The 22,429-nt window shown below is 51.0% G+C and overlaps 1 protein-coding gene across 1 annotated transcript; it reads left to right on the forward strand.

Moving 5' to 3' along the window:
- The first annotated feature begins 5,993 nt into the window (after positions 1–5,993).
- OXTR (oxytocin receptor) lies at positions 5,994–21,777 on the forward strand. The gene is made up of 2 exons (XM_087824657.1): positions 5,994–6,915; positions 21,356–21,777. Exons 1-2 carry the CDS (start codon positions 5,994–5,996, stop codon positions 21,598–21,600), a joined length of 1,167 nt encoding a protein of 388 aa, XP_087680783.1. The 3' UTR covers positions 21,601–21,777.
- Positions 21,778–22,429: the final 652 nt, after the last annotated feature.

The raw sequence follows: 22,429 nt of genomic DNA on the forward strand, positions 1-22,429 counted from the left end.
TCTGCTCGTCTTGAGGGTAACATCCACGTTTAAATGCCTCTCCACTCCTCTGGGCCCTACTCCTCCAAAAGAAGTCATGAATTCCAAAGATCCTGATTCTCAATAAACCCTTTCTTCTGCAGAACAGCCTGCTTTTATTCCAAGGTCTGTTAATCCCGAAAAACGCTTTTCTCTCTAATTATGTCTTAACCTAGGCCAAGGGTGTCAACCAGGGGAGAATGCATTATTTTATGCCAATTCCTTAATAGTTGCGTGGTGACACCCACCATCAGTGGTCATGCTTGTGGAATTAGAAGCATCATGCTTTATCTCTGTCATCAGTCCCCTCGGGAAGAAGGCACGCGGGTATGAATGACACGCTTTCTCACAAAGAGCCCTCCTCCTGATTTCACAGAAATATCATTCCGGGAAGCACCGGTCAGCCCCTCGTGATTAATTTGCTGAGGGATGTTCTTGGGCAATCCATCAATCATTTTCTCAACATATTTTTATTGATAGGTATGTGCGATAGGAAAGATGGCAGTAAATGTATAAAGGACTTTGACCTAGGAGACTAATTCTAGGCATTTACAACTGAGTGGGGAGACTGAGCACCTTCATATTACAAGTGAAATCTGCACTCACGTAGCAGTTCAGAAAGTGGGGAGTTCTCAGAGGGCAGGGTGGTCAGAGAGGGCTTCCCCGAAGGGGTAAAGATTTAGAATTCCCATCACAACAGTTAGGGTTCAAAGGAGTTACTGTCCTAGCCTGGCACAGTCACACACACACACACACACACACACACACACACACACACACACACGATTGTCTAACTGAATTGAAAAGACTGGTGAACTCCATCCAGAAAGATTAGTAAGATGGAGGTTGATTGGACAGGAAACTCTCTGCATAGGATGGTCTCTCCATGGAACACAGGAATGAAGCACAGGCTGAGCAGTGGCCCCAAATGATACAGGCTAGAAGGACTCAAGAGTTATAAGCTGGCGTCCTAACACAGCCTGGTGTAGCCTCATGACCATCCCAGGACACCCCACATGCGCTGATGTTCCCACACCTGGACAGCATCTCTACACGTCAGAGGCCGGGGGACAAGTTTGCTGGCAGGAGGATTACTGCTAAAATGTGTCTCAGCCTTCATGCCCGAGGGTGTCTCTGATGCCCTCCTGACCAGAGGCCCAGCAGAGACTGAGAGATCACATGGGGGCGGGGAGGATATCGGGGTGCTGAGGGGCGGCACAGGGAGGGAGTGAACTGGACGTGTTCACGGCTCATTTCTACTCTGCATAAAGAGGGTGGTCATCTGGGTTTGGATCCATGTCTATCTGGACCAGAACTGGAAGATCCCCAAGCTACTAAAACTCAGGACCCAGTTTCAGGAGGCGAGAGTGGGTCGTGGACAGTCATCCCCTGGGCAGGAAACCTTCCTCAGGTGGCACGGTGCTGCTCTCAAGACGATGAGACTGCCCATGGGGACTTTATTTCCCCTTTCCCTCCATTCCCCACTCCATCCTTCTGTGTTTAATAAATGTCTGCCTTCTCTGCAGTGCCCTGGGTCTTTGAAGTGCATGTGCATACAATAACGGCCCTACCTTCAGGATGCTTGGTCGCTGAGGAAGACTGGGAAATTTATAAAAACAGCAATGCTGAGATGTCCTCTGTGATGGTTAATTTTGTGTCAACTTGGCTGGGCCACAATGCCCAGACACGTTGTCAAACATTATTCTGGGTATTTCTGTGAGGGTGTTCTTGGATGAGAGTAACATTTAAGTCCACGGACTCTGAGTAAAGCAGATTGCCCTCTTCAATGTGGGCCTCATCCGATCCGTGAAGCCCTAAACAGAAGCAAGACTGACCTCTGAGGAAGAAGGAATTTTGAGGCAGACAGTGGTTACCCTGCAGCACTGGCTCCTCTCTGCGTCCGTGCCCTACCAGCCCATCCTGCAAATTTTGGACTTGCCAGCTTCCATAATCATGTGAGCCAATTCCTTAAAATAAATGTCTTTGTAGATATAGAGACAGATAAACAGACCAACACACATGTATATTATTGGTTCTTTTTCTCTGGAGAACCCTAACACACTCTCCCATGTCACCCCCCTGGTCCCTGACTATAGCATCTCTTGCCTGGACCCCTGTGAGCCTCCTAATGCCAGTGTCTCCTTTCCCGTCTTCCCTGTGGCCACCAGGGGTCTCATGCTAAAGCACACGACTGAGTATGTTCTATTTACAGTCCTTCCTCATGCCTCACCTTTCCTGCCACTGTCTCCCTAACCTTTCCCACCACCTTTGCGATTTTTGTTATATCAGATTGTCTCCTTGCTGAAATAAAAAAGGGATGAAACAACTGAAAAAGAACTCATTTCCTCACCCTGTCATTCAGCACGTATCTCTCAACATTAAATCCACGTCTCGAGTACCATCAGAGAAAGTATTCTATTCCACGTTTTTGGGGAATGCTGGTTTACAGAATAAAATCCATTCTTGGCACAATCTACAAGGTCCTTCAGCACCAAAAAGTATTTATTAACTAATGGCATCAAATTCTTATCCCAGCTCCATGGAATAGTTGTGCCCCCAAATGCCACATACACCCTGGAACGCCTCTGAGAAGAACACCTTCTCTCTTTGCTTCCTGGAGAACTCGTTCTTGGGCTTCAAAATCCAGCTGCCTTTTTTGTGACAGTGTCCCACAAGTGTTCCCGGCATTTTGCCCCAGCCTGTAACCTTTACCATCACACTGCGGATATATGAATGAGTGCCTCCCTGGACAGGGGTCCAGGGGGTGGGAGCATGCCTTATTCCTTGTGGGCATCCTCAAGGGGACCCTGCAGTAAATAGCACCTCTCTTCCCTGTCTGGCCTTTGCACACATTGAGAAATAAAACAAGAGAGGGACAGGAGTCAAACTATTCACGTTTTTTCCCTGATGAAGGCTAAATGAGAACTTAGCTTTTGCATGAAACCAAATGTTCCCGCTAAGCGTGTCCAGAATTTGGCACAGGACTGGGCAGCCTCCCCACGCAGCTGGAAGAGCCCAGCCCTGGAGAAGTGGCCCAGGAAAGCTGTTCACTGCAGGCAGCTGTCTTCCTAGAGAGTGAGGGACAGGCTGGGCTCTGCAGGCCCAGTGTTTTTTCCCCCGAATTTAGCCCTCAGGGTGTTTAGGGAAAACCCTCCTTATCTGGCCATGGAGTGGGGCAGATGTGTTTTACTCCTCGAATTAAGCTCTGAGGTGGCATAGGATCATAAACTTCCAGAAAACCAGAGTATGATCTCAGAGATTAGCTATCCTGACCAGCCCTCATTTTACTTATGCGGAAATGGAGGCTCCATGGCCACTTAACCCTCACCTGAGGATTAACATGTAATTAGTATGTAATTTGTGTGACAGATGCTATTGATATTGTTAAAAACAAGACAACAGGCCCCCAGTGGAGTGGCTTATGCTAAACCCCACATCGCCAAACTGAGATTTAACTTAATTACAGTTTCACTCTCCCAGAGATGGAATCTTAAACCGGCTAAGAATCACCTGATCAGCACTAATGAGGTAACCTGCCTGATAAACCTTGTCATCCCTTAGAGGAAAGTAACCTTGCAACAGCCAACCCGCTTTTTGCCTAGTATAACTGCGTTGTTCCCACTCCCTTCTGCTTATAAAAGTCTTTAATTTTGTAAGAGCTCCTCTGAGCTGCTTTCTACCTGCTAGCCTGGGTGCTACTCGGTTCATGAATCATTAAATAAAACCAATACGATCTTTAAAACTTAGTTGAATTTAAAAAAAAAAAAACACCAATATTTTGACACAAATCCCAAGGGCTAGAAAAAGACAAGCTTGCCTGCTCCTTCACAATGCTGCAGGAATTGAATTCCCAGGCCTCAATCAGCTAGACCCCCAGGACCCCGGCTGCCTGAGGGTCTGCCCCCAGAGAGTCTTGGCACAGGACTATAATTGTAGAATCGGGAAACAGGGTCCTTGGCTAACTCAACCGTATCCACATAATTAAAAGGAGAAGTGAAATGTCGGTAGGAAATACGCATTTAATAAATTTTAAAGAGCTCTGTTCATTTTCGAATCCTCGCTTTTTCCTTCTGCCTGAATTCTTGCCACTGTAAATTACTCCAAAAAACCTGATGTTGGAATAGAAAAGGAGCTAGGAGCCTGAGAAGCGATCTTTAACATTTAACCTTCCTTTGGCACCATCTAGGATTTTAATTTCCAAGCACGGCAAGGAGGCGGAAATGATTTAGGGCCTCGCCTGAGCACAATCACTTTAAAATGAAGATAAAATTTCCCCCCCTTGCGATCTCTCTCTAAAACCACCTAATGAATGATGGCCTTTCCCGGGGCTGATTAGATCAGAAGGCATTTCTAATTCCTCATGAATGGCAATATGAGCAGAAGTATTCCAAAGCAAGGGCTTCCTTTGATCCACACCAGGCTCCTGAAGGAAAGCAAAACAAAAGCGCTGCAATTAACCCGGTGTTGGGGAAAGACCAGTTACATGCTTTTGCAGTGCCCTCACCACCTTCTTAGGGGAAAACACTGCTATTCAAGCCTCCCAATGCCTGAGAGCCTGGAGCTTCTAACCCAAGAAGGGAAGCGGCCAGCCGGGTTATTTCCGAGCTCCTGCAGTTCCCAGCCGCCCCCAAGAAAAGCTACTTTTTACTGCTCAGCGGCCACCGCCTGGCGAGCGAACCGGGCCCTGCGGGGTCGGCCTCCTGCGCCCCCTGGCGGGTTCCTACGGCGGTGCAGCCCCGGCCGCCCGCTGCAGAAAAGCGGACCCGGGCGGACCTCGCCGCGTGCTGACGCTGTCGGTGCGCACGGCCTCGGCCGCGCTCCCCGCTCGCCGTCTGTCCCCATCCAGGGACCAGGCAGGCTGCGGGAGAGGGGGTTCCAGCTGCAGCTCCCGAGTGCAAGACCTCAGCCTAGTGTCAGACGGTTCCAGCAGTGGCCACCCCAACCTGGGCGGGGAGCGGATGCGTCTTCGGAGCCGTCCGCGGTAGTGCAACTCCGGGAGCCAACTTCAGACCAGCCTGTGGACTCCGCGCAGGTAGCGGGGTCCTGCCCCTCGGTGGATGGGACCCTCTGGGTCCAAGGGGAAGTGGTGAAGTGCTTCGCCCCCCTGGTTCCTGCAGGCGCGCGCGGGGCTCCGAGAGATTGTAAACTGACGGCTCGGGCTCGGGATGCAGAGCCCTTGACTCTCGCGGGGCGCGTCGGAACCCTCGAGGGTGCTGGGTTGGGGAAGCTCCCTTCGGGAGGTGACTGGGCCTGGGAGGATCCCCGCGGGAGGGGTGTTGGGGACAGCAGTTGGGGGTCCTGGGGGTGGGTACTGAGGCAGGATTTCCTCTAAGAGGGACCGCTGGCCGGGGGCTCCACGGACGCAGCCGGGGTGGGCTGGGGATGGTTACGCATCTTAGAAACGAGGTTGCAGAAGGTCCTGAGCCGGAGTTTTCCAGGCGAGGGCTGCTGGGGGTCTCCGGAGGGAATAACTAGTAAGGTTTACTAGGAAAGGTGACTGGTTTGGGGGTCTCGCGGGAGGCGGCAGTGTTGAGAGCCCTGGGGAAGGTGGGCGTCCCGTCCCGGGGCACAGGGGCTGATGAGGGCTCTCCCCTCTCCTTCGGTCGTAGAGACTGAAGACCTCAAGCAGCTGGCGGTCCGCTGGATTCGCGCACATCTCCAGGGGCTCAGAGGTACCGCAAACGGGGATTTCTGGGGTGGCGGCTGAGCAATCTCGGGGCCGGCACTTGTGCCCCGAGTCTCAGATGATTTGGGGTTCCTGGGAAGGGGACACCTGCGCTGCACGTGCGTCGGGAGAAAAACACGGCGGTCTTTTCAAGGTCCTGGGGGTTGGTTTCAGGGTCCCGCCCGGCAGACCGGTCTGCGGAGTCACCCGCACAGCACCCCGAGCCGCCCCCAGGCCCGCCCGGGCGCCGCGTCGGGCCACGCCCTAAAAGTCACCAAAAGGCCAGGGTCGCACCGTGGGGGCCCCGGGCATGGAGTGCGCGCTGGAGGCCAACTGGAGCTCGGAGGCGGTGAACGGGAGCGCGGCGCCGCCAGGGGCGGAGGGCAACCGCACCCACGGGCCCCCGCAGCGCAACGAGGCCCTGGCGCGCGTGGAGGTGGCGGTGCTGTGCCTCATCCTCTTCCTGGCGCTGAGCGGCAACGCGTGCGTGCTGCTGGCGCTGCGCACCACGCGCCACAAGCACTCGCGCCTCTTCTTCTTCATGAAGCACCTGAGCATCGCCGACCTGGTGGTGGCGGTGTTCCAGGTCCTGCCGCAGCTGCTGTGGGACATCACCTTCCGCTTCTACGGGCCCGACCTGCTGTGCCGCCTGGTCAAGTACCTGCAGGTTGTGGGCATGTTCGCCTCCACCTACCTGCTGCTGCTCATGTCGCTCGACCGCTGCCTGGCCATCTGCCAGCCGCTGCGCACCCTGCGCCGGCGCGCGGACCGCCTGGCGGTGCTCGTCACCTGGCTGGGCTGCCTGGTGGCCAGCGCGCCGCAGGCGCACATATTCTCCATCCGCGAGGTGGCCGACGGCGTCTTCGACTGCTGGGCCGGCTTCATCCAGCCCTGGGGGCCCAAGGCCTACGTCACGTGGATCACGCTCGCCGTCTACATCGTGCCCGTCGTGGTGCTCACCGCCTGCTACAGCCTCATCTGCTTCAAGATCTGGCAGAACTTCCGCATCAAGACGGCGGCGGAGGGGGCGGCCAAGGGGCCCGCGGGCGCGCAGGCGGGCGGCGGGGACGGCGCGGCCCTGGCGCGCGTCAGCAGCGTCAAGCTCATCTCCAGGGCCAAGATCCGCACGGTCAAGATGACCTTCATCATCGTGCTGGCCTTCATCGTGTGCTGGACGCCGTTCTTCTTCGTGCAGATGTGGAGCGTCTGGGACGCCGACGCGCCCAAGGAAGGTAGCGCGGGGCGGGAGCCGGGGCGCGGCTGGCGGGGCGGGCCCTGCTCCGGCGGGGCCTGAGGGCCTGTGGGGAGAGCCCTGCGGAGCTGGGGGCGAGTCCTGCGCGGCTGCACCGCCCGCCGGCTCAGTGACCTGGGGCGTAACTTCCCTGAGCCTCGACTTGCTCTTTCGTAAAATTGCAACAATGTTGGAAGCGCCAGCTCTCGCCGGGCAGCAGGGGAAGGAAAGGAGAAGGTGCGCGTGCAAGGCCTTAGCTCCGCCCTCGGGCTGCACGTGGGGCGTACGGTTTGTGGCTTCTCATCATCGACAAGGAAACTGAGGTTAAGGGACCTGAGCTTATGAATTGTTAGTGAGCAGTGGAGGAAACTTTCGAACCTGGGCCCGATCTCACGACCCCTCCACTTTAAGTTCCCGTCGGCCCGAACCCAGGGGGTCTGGTTCGGACAAGGGCAGCCCTGGGAGACGGGCGACTCTGTCGGTCCATCCGAGCCCTGAGAAGGTGCTGGGCTTGTAGCTGTCCCTGGGTGGCTAGGAGCTCCAGGCAGCTGCTGCCTCATTGCCCACAAATGGTAAGAGTAGGAGGGGTAATCAGTGGTGGCAAATAACTCACACCCTCACACCTTTTTGTTTGAGGCTGAGCACATGAAACTGCACTGGGATGCCAGGGACTCCAGTGTTTGTAAGGAGACACTGAGGGGTTTGCTTTCACCCTACCTGCCTTTGAGACAGCGCGAATGTCCCATTTCCTGACATAATCGGACTGCTCCCAGCAGTCTCAAACACAGCCACCCTGTGCAAGCTGAACTCTCCCTTCATTCAGCTGGATGACTTTGCTTTGCTCTCTTCCCCAAACCACAGACCCCTGGCTTTCCCAGCCCTCCCAGGTAGTCTAGCATTTGTTCCTGGGTCATTTGGCATTCACTGTTTATTGAGCACCTGCGGTATGTGAGGGTTGCTGGGAGGACTTGGTAAAGCCAGCCTGGCTTCATCCAGCAGCTGCTGGTCGCACCTTACAGTGGGCTTTCAGGGATCTAGAGAGGGGAAGGCACTTGCTCCGGGTCACACAGCAAGTCAGAGGCAGAGCAGCCACTAGAGCTGGGGTTTCCTGCCCACCCTCATTTCTTCCAGTGATAGGTTTCTTATGAGGGGCACAGGACTAGGGAGTTAGGTTGGGCAAAAGCCAGCATTGAGGGTGGGGAGTAAAAAAGATGAGACACCAGGCCATCCCTGTTTCTGGGCAGGCTCCAGCAGAGACCGGGCTCAGGTCTTGAGGAGCACAAACTCCAGCCCTTGAGTTAGTGAGACTGACACTCCCTTAGAGCGGAAACTGGGGAGACCTGGGATCTAGTCCTCCCTCCAGCCCTTACTAGCTGTGGGACTTGAGGTGAGGGGTCCCCGCTTCCCCTTGACCCTTAGTGTCTTAATTTTAGAGCAAGGACATTTCAGCATTCAGTTCGTTCATTCAGCAGATATTCTGATTCCTCTCTCTCTCTCTCTCTCTCTTTTCCTAAATTTATCTTTATTGTTGAGAGTAGTACAGGTGTCCCATCCCCCCCCCCATTGAACCCCTCCACTTTGCTCCCACCCCCTCCCCAGGCCTTCACCCCGTTATTGACTGTGTTCATGGGTTATGCATATATGCATATAACTTCTTTGGTTAATCTCTTCCCACCCTCCACCCCCTTCTCTCTTCCCTCTGAAATATGATTGTTTGTTGCCTGCTTCAATGTCTCTGGATCTATTTAGTTCGTCAGATTCTTTTGTTCATTAGCTTCTTCTTAAAGAAGACCCTTCATCTTTTCCTGTAGTGCTGGTCTGGTGGTGATGAACTCCTTTAGCTTTTTCTTATCTGTGAAGCTCTTTACCTGACCTTCAATTCTAAATGATAGCTTTGCTGGGTAAAGCAATCTTGGTTGTAGTTACGTGTTTTTCATCACTTTGAATATTTCTTGCCACTCCCTTCTGGCCTGCAAGGTTTCTGTTGAGAAATCAGCTGACAGTCGTATGGGTGCTCCCTTGTAGGTAACTAACTGCTTTTCTCTTGCTGCTTTTAAGATTCTCTCTTTGTCTTTAACCTTTGGCATTTTAATTATGATGTGTCTTGCTGTGGGCCTCTTTGGGTTCCTCTTGTTTGGGACCCTCTGTGCTTCCTGGACTTGTAAGTCGATTTCTTTCCCCAGGTAGGGGAAGTTTTCTGTAATTATTTTTTCAAATAGGTTTTCAATTCTTTGGTCTCTTTCTTCCCCTTCTGGCACCCCAATAATATGAATGTTGGGCCTCTTGAAGTTGTCCCAGAGGCTCCTTATACTATCTTCATATTTCTGGATTCTTTTTTCTTTTTGCTCTTCTGGTTGGGTGTTTTTTGTTTCCTCATGTTCCAAATTGCTGATTTGATTCTCAGCGTCTTCTACTCTACTGTTGATTCCCTGTAAATTATTCTTCACTTCATTTTGTGTAGGCTTCATTTCAAATTGGTACTTTATTATGTTATCAATTTTCTCAGTTATTTCCCTAATAGTCTGCTTAAACATCCTTATAAACAAAATTCGGAACTCTGTATCTGTTAGCTTGCTTGGATCTATTTCATTTAGTTCCTCTTCTAGATATTTCTTCTGTTCTTTCCTTTGTGACATGTTTCTTTGCCTCCACATTTTGGCTGCTTCCAGGTGTTTGTTTCTATGTATTAGGTAGAGCTGCTATGTCTCCTGGAGTTTGTAGAGTGGCTTTTTGTAGTAGGTGCCCTGTAGGGTCCAGTGGCTCAGCCTCCCCAGTCACCTGAGCTGGGCCTTCTAGGTGCTCCCCTGTGTGGGCTGTGTACACTGTCCTGTTGTAGTTGAGCCTTGGTTGCTGTTGGCGTCACTGGGAGGAATTGAACCCCCAGCCAGTTGGCTGTGAGGATCCGTTGCAATGACAACCAAAGAGTTGCTGTGCTGGAGACACCCCTATGGAGCAGGATTTACTTCAGTGGAGCTTTGTGTTCACCAAGTGCTCCCCTCGAGTGTGTCACTCGTGGATGTGGCAGGGTTGTAATCCAGTGTGGTCGAGTCTGAGCACCAGGTGCACTGTCTCTGGGGCCTCCCGGGAGGTGCAAAGTCAGCCTCTGCCAGTGCCTTGCCCAGCGCCACCCAGCATGAGCTACACAGCAAACCGTAGCTGGCTGCTACTTGTGCTGGGCTTGGCGATGTCCAGGAGAGGCCAAGCTATGATCCAATGCAGGCTGCCGCTAGTGCCAGGCCTGGGGACACTTATCAAGCTGTATGGGGCCCACTGCTGCTTGTTTGAGAGATTTTAGGAAAGCCCTAAGCATGAGGCTTGAGAGGCCACTTGCACAGAAAAGCCACTGGAAACGGCTTGGATGAGCTGCAGGTAGGAAGGGGCGGGGCCTTCGGGAAAAACGGGGCGGGGCCAAAGGTGTGCGTCAGGTGCTGGAAATTACAATATGGCGCCTGCCTACCAGCTGTGTGCGGGGAGGACTCGCCAAAGGAGCCATGGCCTCTGCCAGCCCTTCTGCCTGGGAGGAAGCCGCCCCTCCAGCTCTCGCCCCGATTTCAGGCAGGTTAGTTCCTCCCTGAGTGTCCCAGGTCCTTTCCGGCTGCTGCCCGGCGCTGGGCTCAGAGGGAGCGTCCGAGTGAGTCCGTGCCGGGCCCTTTAGAGGAGCTGCTGGGGCTCCCGCGGCCTCCGCGATCCCCAGCCACAGTCCCCGCCGGTTTCACATGTCATGATTGCTCAGGGAAGTGCGTATCTTCTCTTCACTTTAAAAGTTTACCGAGTCGCCCTGGCTGGTGTGGCTCAGGGGTTAGGGCGTCGACCCTCACACAGAAGGGTCACGGGTGGGTTCAATTCCTGATAAAGGGCACCTACCTGGGTTGCGGGTTCTATCCTGACCCGGTCCAGGTGCATGAGGGAGGCAACCAATTGGTGTCTCTCTCACATCGGTGTTTCTCGCGCTCTCTCCCCACCTCTCACCTTCCCTTCCACTCTGTCTAAAAAATCAATGGAAGAAATATCCTCAGGTGAGGATTAACCAAAAAAATAAAAAAATAGTACACTAAGCAATTCATTTGTCTTGAAAACAAGACATTGGAAAAGAGAAGAGAGCATGCCCCTAGGTAAAGTGAGGCTCAGAGCCCTTCCGATCCCCTGAGGATATCCTGGGGTGGACAAGACCTTCAGTAGAGATGGGCTCCTGCTCAGGCTCCAGGAACAGGGAAAGAAGTGGACTTTAGGAACCTCAGGTCTTCTTTCCCTTTGTTCCTTTGCTTTTTCCTAGTTCAGAGGAAAGGGTGGGTCTCACATGAGAAGCCCAGGTCTTCCTGGTCCTCCGGGGCGTTCTGTCCTGGGTGCTCTGACAAGAGTACAAATACAAGGACTTTCTAAGCAGCCCTCCAAACAGTAGAACTGGCTACCTGGTAAGGAAATGAGCGTCCCATCACTCGGGGCAACCAAACATCTGTCGGGTATTATACCAGAAGGAAGGTTGAAATGCACAGGAGGCCTGGTTTTAAGTGTTTTCCCATCTGAAAATGAGCTTCCCCAGCCCCTCCCTGTTTCTGTGGGACTTTGGCCCCTCCAGTGTGGCCTGCCCACCTTATAGGGACACTGTGCCCCAGGTGTGTGTGGGCTGGGCACTTGGAGAGGGACCTGTTCTTCAGGTGACCCATTGGTATGGAGAGCAGTGGGAGAGAGTGGGCAGGAGGAGAGAGTAGACAGACCGTTCTTGGCCAGGGAGAGCTCTTAGCTTGGCCCTTCTGGGTATAAATTGCAATTACAGGGATAGTTAATGACCATACTCTTGTCCGATTAAGCAATTGTGAGTTCTTGGCTAGTGCTAATGTTTTCCCTTTGGGTTTCTGCCCCAGGGTGTCTTTGCTTTTTTTTTTTTAAGGTTTGATTAATAGCAGCAAAAAATAAAAGCCTGCTGGGTGAGGCTTTGCTACATACTTTTTTCCCATTTGATGGATGTCTGAATGGGTTGAGGAGGGAGCAGGGAGGGGGAGCAGGGGTTGTGGGAGGGCCTATGGGAAGAGATCAGCTCTCTGGAGAGACTGGGATGGGCCTGGGTTCAGGGCTGGCCTGTCAGTTGTGTGAGGCGCTGGCCCACCTGATCACCTCACCATCTTGCACTGTCCACTGTTGCAAGCAAAGGCAAGCCCATAGGGCTCACTCCTAGGGGCCGGATGAGGGCTGAACTGTGGTCTGCCAGACCCCATGTGTCAGTCCCCAAGAGCCAGAGCCACTGGATCCCTGGATAGCACTGGGAAGTGATGAGAGTCCCCATGGGGCACGTCTTTGGGTGGTCTGTGAGCTTTTGCCATTCCCATCTGAGCAACAGAGATAACATGTCCCGATGGAACACAGCACCCTCTCTGGGCATCAGTTTCAGTGAGGTGAGGAGTTGCGTTAGTTGATATCAGTACCACCCCTTGTTAAGTACCAGACCCTGTGGCTGGCCCCATCTTTCATCCTAACCCAAACACAGCAGGAAAGGGGGAATTATCTCCATTTTACAGATGAGGACACTGAGGCTCAGGGAGGTATGAGCTGCTCAAGAGCATGTTGAATAAGTGGTGGAGCTGGGATTTGAACCTAGTCATCTCATGCGAGACACTGCCATACTATACTACCCCTGTCCCCAGGCCAGCATTTTCAGGGTGTTCTATTTCCCTCAGCGTCTGGATCTGTTGGGCACTTGTTAAAAAAGCTGATTCCTGCCTGGCCAGTGTAGCTCAGTGGTTGAGCATCGACCTGTAAGCCAGGAGATTGCGGTTTGATTCCCAGTCAGGGCACATGCCTGGGTTGCGGGCTCGATCCCCAGTCGGGGGCGTGCAGGAGGCAGCCGATCAATGACTCTTATCATTGATGTTTCTATCTCTCTTTTCCTCTCCCTTCCTGTCTTTCTGAAATCAGTTAAAAATATATATATATTTTTAAATAAAGAAGCTGATTCCTGCTTCTGCCCCAGAGCCCTGCACCCTTTCTGTGGCCCAGACACCCCGACTCCTGGGATCTTTCCAGCAACACCCAGCTTCATGGCCCCTAGCTAATGGCTCTGCCCTCTCAGCCCTCTGGGCTCTACACCTGTATCGCTTGACTTCCTCCGCTGTCCACTGATCCCACCATCTCGGCTGCACACCTCCCATGTCAAACTTCCCTTTTCCTTTCCATGACCACTTTCTTGGTTGAGAGCAGAGGTTTTCAACTTTGGCTATTGATATTTTGGGCCAGATAATCTTTGTTTTGAGTGTGGTGTGGGGAGGGGCCGCTGTCCCATGCCCCATAGGATGTTTAGCAGCATCCCTGGCCCTACCCATTAGATGCCACTAGCACTTCCCCCCTCAGTGTGACCATCAAAACTGTCTCCAGACGTTGCCCAATGTCCCCTAAGAGGTTGAGAAGCACTGGTTTAGAGCCTTGTGTAGGCCTGGCCTGACCTAACATTCAGCCGATGAGTGCACCCTCGTCACCTCTCCCTGGCCTCTGGCCAGTCGGCCTCCCTGTCCCCTGCCAGGCCTGCCGACTTACCATTTCCCACACGGTCCTTTTGCTTGGCACCCATGCTGACACTGTTGTCACCACAGGAGCGCCCACCCCAGTTTCTTCTCTGGAGATCCATCCTTCAGAGCCCAGGTCCAGTGTGTGGGCTGCTTTGTGCACAACTCCAGGGGTGCCATTGACTTCATGATCTAAGAAGGATGCTCTCAGGGGCTGTCCAGGGACAACCCCAACACGGGACCCGGCAGCCTCTTCCGGTGCCCCTTTCATGAAACTCTGTCTCCCTCAGCTGGGGGGGAGTCCCTTCCTGCTGTGAATATCAATGTGTTCTTTCTACAAACAGCTGCCATATTCGTAAACGTGTGACAGTCAGGCCAAGATTGGTCACAGAATTCAGGGTGTACCATAGACCTCTGGGAGGGACAGCCCCAGTTTCTGCCAGGCTGATGTCGGGTTCTTATGTCTCAAGGGGTAGCCAGATAAAGTGGCAGCAATGACCCTGGGCAGTTGACCAAATCTGCCTAGAGCTCAGTTTTCAGGGGTTAAGAATAGAATTTAGGTTGAGGGGAAGGTGGAATGTGCCAGTGACATAGTGCCAGGCATATTGTAAGTGCTCAATAAATGTTTGCTTTTAAAGAAGAGAGAAGTTTCAAGATGGGCCAGGGTCCTGGGGGAAGTCAGTGCAATTGAGGAGGTGGAAATTGTTTTGAGCGCAAGAGCAGTGTTTTAGCAGAGGACTGCAGTGTCAGGTGAGGAATGGTGGCGAGCCCAGTGACGCTGGGAACAAGTGCCCCGAGGTAAAGAGAAACAAAGGCCTCATCTGGGGAAGACAGCTGGAGGGGAGCTGGGGAGGTTCTAGCTCTGGGTTTTGGAAATGACAGGTGGGTAGGAATGGTGTGTAACCAGGTGGCGTGTAATTCAGGGTGTACCACAGACCAGGTGGTCTTCAGTGTCCCAGCCCCTGATTCCTGTGATTCTGATTCCTGGCCACCAAGGGGCAGCCTCTGCCAGAGCCTCCCTTTGTGCTCTGCTGGAAGCTGGTGCTTTCTACCCATTTGGCAGATGCTCCGGTACCATGGGCCTCTGCCCTCCAGGGCCCACGCCTCACACTATAGTGGTCGCTCCTGCACATTTAGTTTCTCTTTCTCTCCACCTGACCCTGATATCTGAGTGTGAATTTAATTTTCCTAGAGGGAATTGCATTTGAGTCTAGTCATCTTGTTAGGAGGCCGTCTCCTGTCATCAAGCTGGGAAATTGTCCTTTTGCCTTTCCAGTGTGCTAGTGGAGGTGGCTGATTTATTAGGACTTCTGCCTGCTAATTTCAGCTTCAGTTCAGTTCAGTCCCTTATTGAACTCCTCGAACTTTCCAGTCTTTGCTGGCCAGGGACAGCTACAAATGAGACATGGTCTCTAGTCACAGGTTATAAACATAATGACAGTATGAAGGGATGATGCTGTAAGAGAGATATTTATTTATCAAGTACTGTGAGTGCCCTAACAGGAATTTGTTGATTCTGTCTCTGGGAAAAAAATCAGTAGGGCTTCAGAGAGGAATCAACATTTGGAAAGGGTTTTGAAGGATGAGTAGGGGCCGGCTGTGCAAAGAAGCGGATGTCCATTTCGTGTTGAGATCATTGGATAGTTAGTTTATGTGGAGGATCTTGTTAAAATGCAAATTCTGATTCAGAAAGTCTGGGTGGGGTTTGCATTTGTAACAAGCGTCTGGGTGACGTCTATGCAGTGCCCATGCAGCTAGCCCATTGACTACACATTGAATAGTAAGTCTTTAATATCTTATCTCTTTTACCGAAATGTGCAGTTAGCCTTTACACCTGTGGCCCAGTTGACTGCAGGGCCCTGTTGTCCCCACAGGGTAGAGGAGGGCTGATTGTTTGCAAAAAGGCCCCTGTTTTCAGAATGTGGTTGTTCCTTAGGTTCAGTCCAGAGAGCCCAGCATGTCCCCTAGGTTTGAGCAGTGATGTAATAGAAGCCCTTGTAACACTCTGAGGCCCCCAAATTTGGCCGTTAATCCTGACCTTATGACACATAGATGGCCACACACTTGTGATTTTTTAGAACAATTCCAATGTTGTCAAATTGTGGGCTTTTCAAAGAAGGCACTCTAATATATATTGGTATTCAGTCTTTATATACGTGTACATTAAAGAAAAAAAAAGGTCTTCCTTAGACCACGACTCCCAAATTCTACACAGCACCTATAGAAATAAGGGACTTAGACCTGACTGGTTCAGGGTAGGTGCGGAGGCCTTGGAACTAGTGATTGGTTTCTGGAGTATGAAAGTTGATGAACTTGATTTGATTCAGATGAGAGATGTCAGATGAGCCATGTGTCTGAATTGTATGCGAAATGCCTCAGGAGCAACACAGCCCAGAGAGGCCTTGGGCAGCTGCGTGTCAGCTGTTCTGGGCTAATTTGGGCCTTCAGTGACAGGAGAAGTGCTGGGAAATTTGAGTGGAGGGAGTGCCGGGATATCCTCACGGGAGTTCTTGGGGCTTGAGTAAAACCAGGCTGGTAGGCGGATTGAAGGCTTGAGCATAGCGTCCTGGAGTGGCCCTCAGCCGCCCACCCCTCCATGAATCACTGGCCTGAGTGGAAATACAGCGTGGTTTCTGTCCCCTGGGGTATAAAGCTGCCTGGCATGGGATGTCTGCTTTTGGTGCCTGGCCATTTCTGCTCACCTTCCCAGTTTGGAGCCCCACCTTGAAGATCACCTGTGGTCCCCAGTCTTGGGCCAGCCAGCCCCTTCCCCAAATGCTGCAACTCCGTGTTTATTTAATAGAGTGTCTGCCTGTTTATTTAATAGAGTGTCTGCCTTGTACTTCTCTTTTTCCCACTGGTGTTTGTAAATCCCTTGAGGGCAGGTCCCGAGGGCTGGCTCAGTGGCTGGCACCCAGTAGAGTAGCATGAAAGGATGCATGGATGTCTCATAATCTACCCCCTCTTCCCCTCTTTCTCCCAGCTTGAGTTTAGGCAGGTGTGAGGGCCAATCCCTGGACCAGTGCCTCCCACTTGCCCTCCCTTCTAGGCAGGAGCCACAGAGAGAGCAGTGCGCAGGCACTCAGGGCTGGTCCTGGGGGAAAGGTGTTATTTTTATAGGGGGTCCTTTGGAGAGTTGCTGCCACCTGTCCTTTTGGGTTTCTTAGGTCACTGGCAGAGTAAGATTTTCCAAAATGGACTATCTAAAGTTCTTTTGGTGTCACATAACCCAATCCCAGGGCTCTGAGTTTTTATTTTGTTTTTTTTAATTTTTGAAGTCATGGAAAAAAGGGCAAAGGACAGTTTCTTTAATCAGCTGGGATCAGGAGTCCCCAGACCTTGGGCTTTAAAAAATTATGCAGTTAATCATGTCTCATATCCAATAATAATAATAATAATAATAATAATAATGCTAATTATTTGAATAAACACTTTGCCATTCACAAAGCCCTTTTACACTATTTTCCCCCCGGTTTTCCTTGTGAATGTCCTGTGTCCTATGTCCCACCTTGGACTGCCTCAGATTCTAAGACACAGTCCAGCCTGGGGAGCAGCCTCCCCCATTGTTTCACATGTATTGGCACTAATCCTGTTAATGATAAGAAAAGTAACATTTACTGAGCATGTGTACAGCATCGTAGTAATAATGACAATAGCTAAGGTTTATTAAATGTTTACTGGTGTTGTGTGCCAGGAATCATGGTGAGCACTTGGAATCCTGTCTGATTAAACTTGGCAGTGATTCTGTAAAGAATTTCTTATTCCCGTTTCACAGATGGAGAAACTGAGGTTAAGGGAGGTTAGGTAATTTGTCCAAAAACACACAGTTGCAAAGTGGCAGAGCCAGGACTTGTGCCAGGCCTGGGTAACTTGAAAGCAAAGTTCTGCTCCTGGCAATTTGGGGAGATGTGGGCCGAGCTTGCTCTGAGGGTCTGCCCCTCTCCTTTCTGAGCCTTTTTTTCTACTTTTTTTAAACATTTGCCCCTAACTGTGGGCCTCAAGGATTGGCTAACTTTTTATATAAAAGGCCAAACAGTAAGTATTTTAGGCTGGAGGGTGGGTATAAGGTCTCTAACAGCTACTTACCTTGCCCTTGTAGTGCGAAAGCTGCCACAGACAATATGTGAATGAATGGGGGTAATTTTTGGTACAAAAATGAGCTGCAGGCAGGGTTTGACCCTTGGGCTGTAGTTTGCTGGCCCCTGGTCTAGACCCAGAGACACTTCTGCCAGGAAGGATAGTGATCTGATAAGAGGCAATGTGTTTCCCCTCCCAGGTACATTTGGATTTTATAAGACCATCCTTGGGGAGTGGGCAGTGCTTGGTTTCTGAGGGATTCTACATCTGTTGCTGGAACAGGGAAGTTGCTTTCTGATTCTGTCCCTCAAATCACACCATGAGGGTTATTGCCTGCCCAGTCTGTGTCTTTGCTTTGGGGCTGAGAGGATTTGCTACCTGGCACCAACCTGACATGTGTGAATGCTAACCTAGTTTTAAGAGGAGTCGGACTTCATTATGTTCAGGTAGGAACATAGGGTGACTTGCTGTGCATCCTTGTGGAAGTCACTTCCCTTCTCTGAGCTTCACTTTCTTTATCTAGGCTGCTTTGAAAACCGCCCTCTTCTCTGTGAGCTTGACAGTAGTTCAGTGGACTCATTGCTGCATTGTCATGCACTCCCTGGAAGCGTCATTGTGAAATGCAAGGACAGGATTTTCCATGCTTTGTTCTGTTCCTCTGCAGTCTGATGAAAGGGCAAAGTTGTGGCCTAAACAAGATACAGTAAGCGCAGAGAGCAGATGAGGTGCAGCCGTTCGTCTGCTGGAAACCATCCGTGGCTCCCCACTGCCTGTGGATTAAAGCTCAGGCTCAGCCTGATTCAGCCCTCCTCAGCCTGGCTCTTTCCGGGCTCCTCCCCTGAAGTTTCCCTTCCCCAGCTCCGGCAGCCCCTGAATGCTCTCCGAAGGTCTCTCTTACCTGTTAAAAGCTCCTGCTGCTTTTTCCCTTTGAAATGTCCTCCATAGTCCCTGTTTTTTTAATTCCCAAATAGCTCTCCTTCCTGCTGACGGCTTGAAATTCCACCAGTGGGGACTCATGTCTTGGGATTAGCATATCTGTCAAATAAAATAAGTGCACATGTGTCCTTAATATTGGCAACTTGGCATGAGCAGGTTCAGTTTAGGGAGGATCATCGGCCCCCAGGGGCAAGGCCAGGCAAGTAATTCGTGTCTGTGGCCACCAGGTGGGAGCAGAGGTGCTGGCCGGGGCCGCAGCCCCTCTCACCAGGCTGGGCAGCCACTGTGGAATTCATGAACTGCTTGCTTTGTTGTTGTTGTTTATGTAAGTTTAAAAAAAATATATGGTAAGTAAATTACACAGATCCAAATGTAAAGAGTGAGGTAAGTAGCTTAAACGAACGACTAAGATTATACCCTTAACTACCCACCTGGGTGAGCCGGTGCCTTTCTGCCCAGCCTGGGCTTTGTTCTTCACCGTTTAGAGTCTCATTCACTTGCACCCTTCCCCTGGCGCCTGACAGCCTACTTTCCAATGCCTTTTAAAATTTTGACTTTTATGTGTTGATTTTGCCTCTTTCATTTTATATATTTAATTATGATGTCGAAGACTTCCTATTCTTAGTCTCTGTGATATTTCACCACAATTTCTAAACCTAAATTCATCTTCTTGCCCGTTCAAATCCGAGCAAATATATTTTTTCATTCTCTTTTATAGAAAGTGAAGAATTCAGTGTCACTGGCTTTTGCCCTCATTCACTCTTTCTCCCTCTCTCTCTTTTTAAAATTATTTTAGTCTAAGGATTAGATTTCCCTCTTTTGCTTTCTAAACTTTCTCTTTTGCAACATTTATTTATTTTGGTCAGCTGTAACTTGTTTTGGTTCCAGGTGCACCAAATAGTCAGACCAGTGGTTCTTAAATTTGGGTGTGCATCAAACTCCCCTGGAGGGCTGTTTACAACAAACTCAACCAGGGGTCTGACTCCATAGGTTTAGGGTGGGGCCTGAGAACCTGCTTTTCTAACAAGTTCCCAGGCGATCTGGGGACTCCACTTTGAGAACCGCTGAATTTGTCTCACAAACAGCCACCCTCCTCCCTTTGGTGCTGGGACACTTTGCAGACCAATAACTCTGCTCTGTGTTGATGGTGGTGCCAACGTGAGACACTTCCAAACCTGTAGAGAATGTTTATGAGTTTATTTGAGTCAAGCTGACTGCAGTTGCTTGGAAGCAAAATCTCAACAGATTGAAAAAATGCTCCAGAAAATGGCAGTTTTGCACCTTATTTTGAACATTAGAATCAAAGGAGGTGGTGGCGTGAGGGGGCAGTGGTTGCATGAAATCCAACGGTGGTAGATTAAGGGAGTGAGAGAAGATAAAGCAGGGAGATCTCTGAGACCGGATTAAAAGCAAAATAGAGAGACACATACTTCTTTTACACTGGTGGGTACAGGATAGTAAGATTTACAACACACAGAGGTGGTATTTAGGGCACAAGAGGACGATGAGGGGTTCCGTGGTCCCTGGTCGGTGGGCGTGCCCGGAGGGGTCTGGAAAAGAGCATCACTCATACTTCAAAGGTGTGTTGTCTTAGATGCAAAAAGACAATGCCCAGGCTCACTGGAGGTCAAGATGAACCTTTGTCAAGGACGCTACAGGCCTAGGATGTGACTACCCTCCACGACCGGCTTTTAGGTCGGCATTGTTGTGATCGGACCATCCTGTGTGGTTCCTTTCTGTCTCCGAGTTTGTAAGGCCCACCATGCAGGCCGCCCCCGAGCTTGTTAGGTTTAGTATGTGGCCCCTTTTCGTCCACAGAGGCATCTAGATCTCTCAAGTCCAGTGTCCCCATGAAAAATCCTGTTCCGGATTTAGCGTTTGAATTCTAGAGTTACTTTTTGAAAACTTTTTACAGAAAAGACCGAAGACTAGTGGGTTTTCAGTTGCTGTGCTTCTGAGGATGTGGTTGTGAACAGGATCCTTGGGAATACTGTCCTTGAGTTTCTGGAGGTGTTACCTTTCCTCCTCTGTTGGTGGGAGATGTCTGAACTTTGTCCGATTTAAGTCCATTGAAAGAAGCCCGAATTTTTCCCCCTTCTACTTAGAAGTACTTAGGGTTAGGAATTTTTATTCCCTTTGAAGCTTAAATTTGTGACAGGCAATGTCTTGAAGTTGATTGCTGATCATTAATTTTGCCTCAAACTTAATAAATTCTCAGTATAATGGCTTGTACATAAGTGTCTCAGATAGTTTTAGTGTCACTTTTTTTTTTTTTTGGTAAATGTCTGTTGTTATGTCAAAGCAGTGCTCTTAGGGGCATCTTCCCAGAGAGCATCCACTTTCTGGCCCCCACACCTTTGCCTGTGCCATTCCTTCCTCCTTTCTCTGCCTGGAACATTCATGAGCATCCGTCAGGTGTCAGCTCCAATCTGGTTTCTGTGGGGCTGGCTGTGATTCGCTGTTAGAGAGTTGCACCCTTCCTTGGTCTGCCCATTTAGAGATTAGGAAACAGAAATGTGGGGGGAGTTAAAGTCATTTGTCCCTGATGGGGCTAGAATACAAATAAGGTCTGGCAGCTTCCAGACTCTGTGCTCTCGGACCCTGAACAGTAGGCACTCACTCTTACTGGGTGAGTGGTGACGGAACAGGGGCCCGTGAGGAGGACAGCTCCTGCTGGTGGAAGCACGCAGTGGGGAAGTGTTTGATGAGAGAAAGGACCAGGAGCCTTCCAGGGCCGCTGAGCCTGGGAGGGCTTGTGGGGCAGGCTGAGTGCACAACCACGGCAAGGATGTGGAAGGCAGATTTTGTCTCTTTAGTGCTCCGTTTGTGGCCCAGCTCCTGGTACCAGAAAAAGGCTGCTCTCAGGAAACAGTGGTTAACGCTCCAGTCCTTATGCCCTGCTCTCCTTTCTCCCTGCACCCCCACCCCCTGCAGCTTCGGCTTTCATCATCGCCATGCTCCTGGCCAGCCTCAACAGCTGCTGCAACCCCTGGATCTACATGCTCTTCACGGGCCACCTCTTCCACGAGCTCGTGCAGCGCTTCCTCTGCTGCTCCAGCTACCTAAGGGGCTCCCGGCCGGGAGAGACGAGCGTAAGCAAAAAGAGCAACTCATCCACCTTTGTCCTGAGCCAGCACAGCTCCAGCCAGAGGAGCTCCTCGCAGCTGTCCTCCATGTGACCAGCCTGGGCTGGACTGCCCCCTTCCATCGGGCTGTGTGATGTGGACAGTCCGCCCCTTGGTGGCCGTGTACGTATGTGTATAGGTGCCTCTCAGTTTGTACACCTCCACAGCTTGGGCAGCTTGCGTGGGGTAGGGGGTCTGACACGGGACGGGGAAGTGGTGTGTGGAGAACAGGACAGGGTGACTCAGCCACCACACTGTCCTTGGGCCTCCCCTGAGCTCCCACAGGTACACCTGCTACCCTGACCCCACTGCTGCCCTGGCTGCTGGGTGGGTTGTTTATGTTTCTTGGACCTTGTAATTTCACTCTGATATCTCTTTTCTCCTTTATTCTGTGATCTTGTGAAAAGAAGCAAGTATAGGATTGGTGACCAATTGTATGTGGAAGCCTAGTGTCCTGAGCTTGGAGTAAGGAGTGGGAATGGGACCTCAGATGGGGAGGCGGTGCTCTTTCCTCCTGCCCCCAGAGCGTGCTTGCCTTCGAGTGGGTTGATCTAGCATCGCTGGGTACCAGCTTGTCAGAGGGTGGCCCTAGGGACGGGAGATTCCCTTATGAGACAATTTGGCATAAGCAGCCGATTAAAACTTGGGTTAAAAGTGTTCAACAAGCTAACATTTATGTAGCAAGTGAGAAAGAGAAGTAAAGGCATCCAAGCTGGAAAAAAAGTAAAACTCTTTGTAGATAACATGATTTTATATATAGAAAATTCTAAGGAATTCATACACATACACACACCCATTAAAGCTGATTAATGAGTTCAGCAAAATTTCAGAGTACAAGGTCATTATACAAAAATAAATTGTATTTCTTTTTTTTCTTTTTGGC

Source organism: Miniopterus natalensis, chromosome 15 (genome assembly GCF_054644295.1).
Source record: "Miniopterus natalensis isolate mMinNat1 chromosome 15, mMinNat1.hap1, whole genome shotgun sequence".
Lineage (NCBI taxonomy): Eukaryota > Metazoa > Chordata > Mammalia > Chiroptera > Miniopteridae > Miniopterus > Miniopterus natalensis.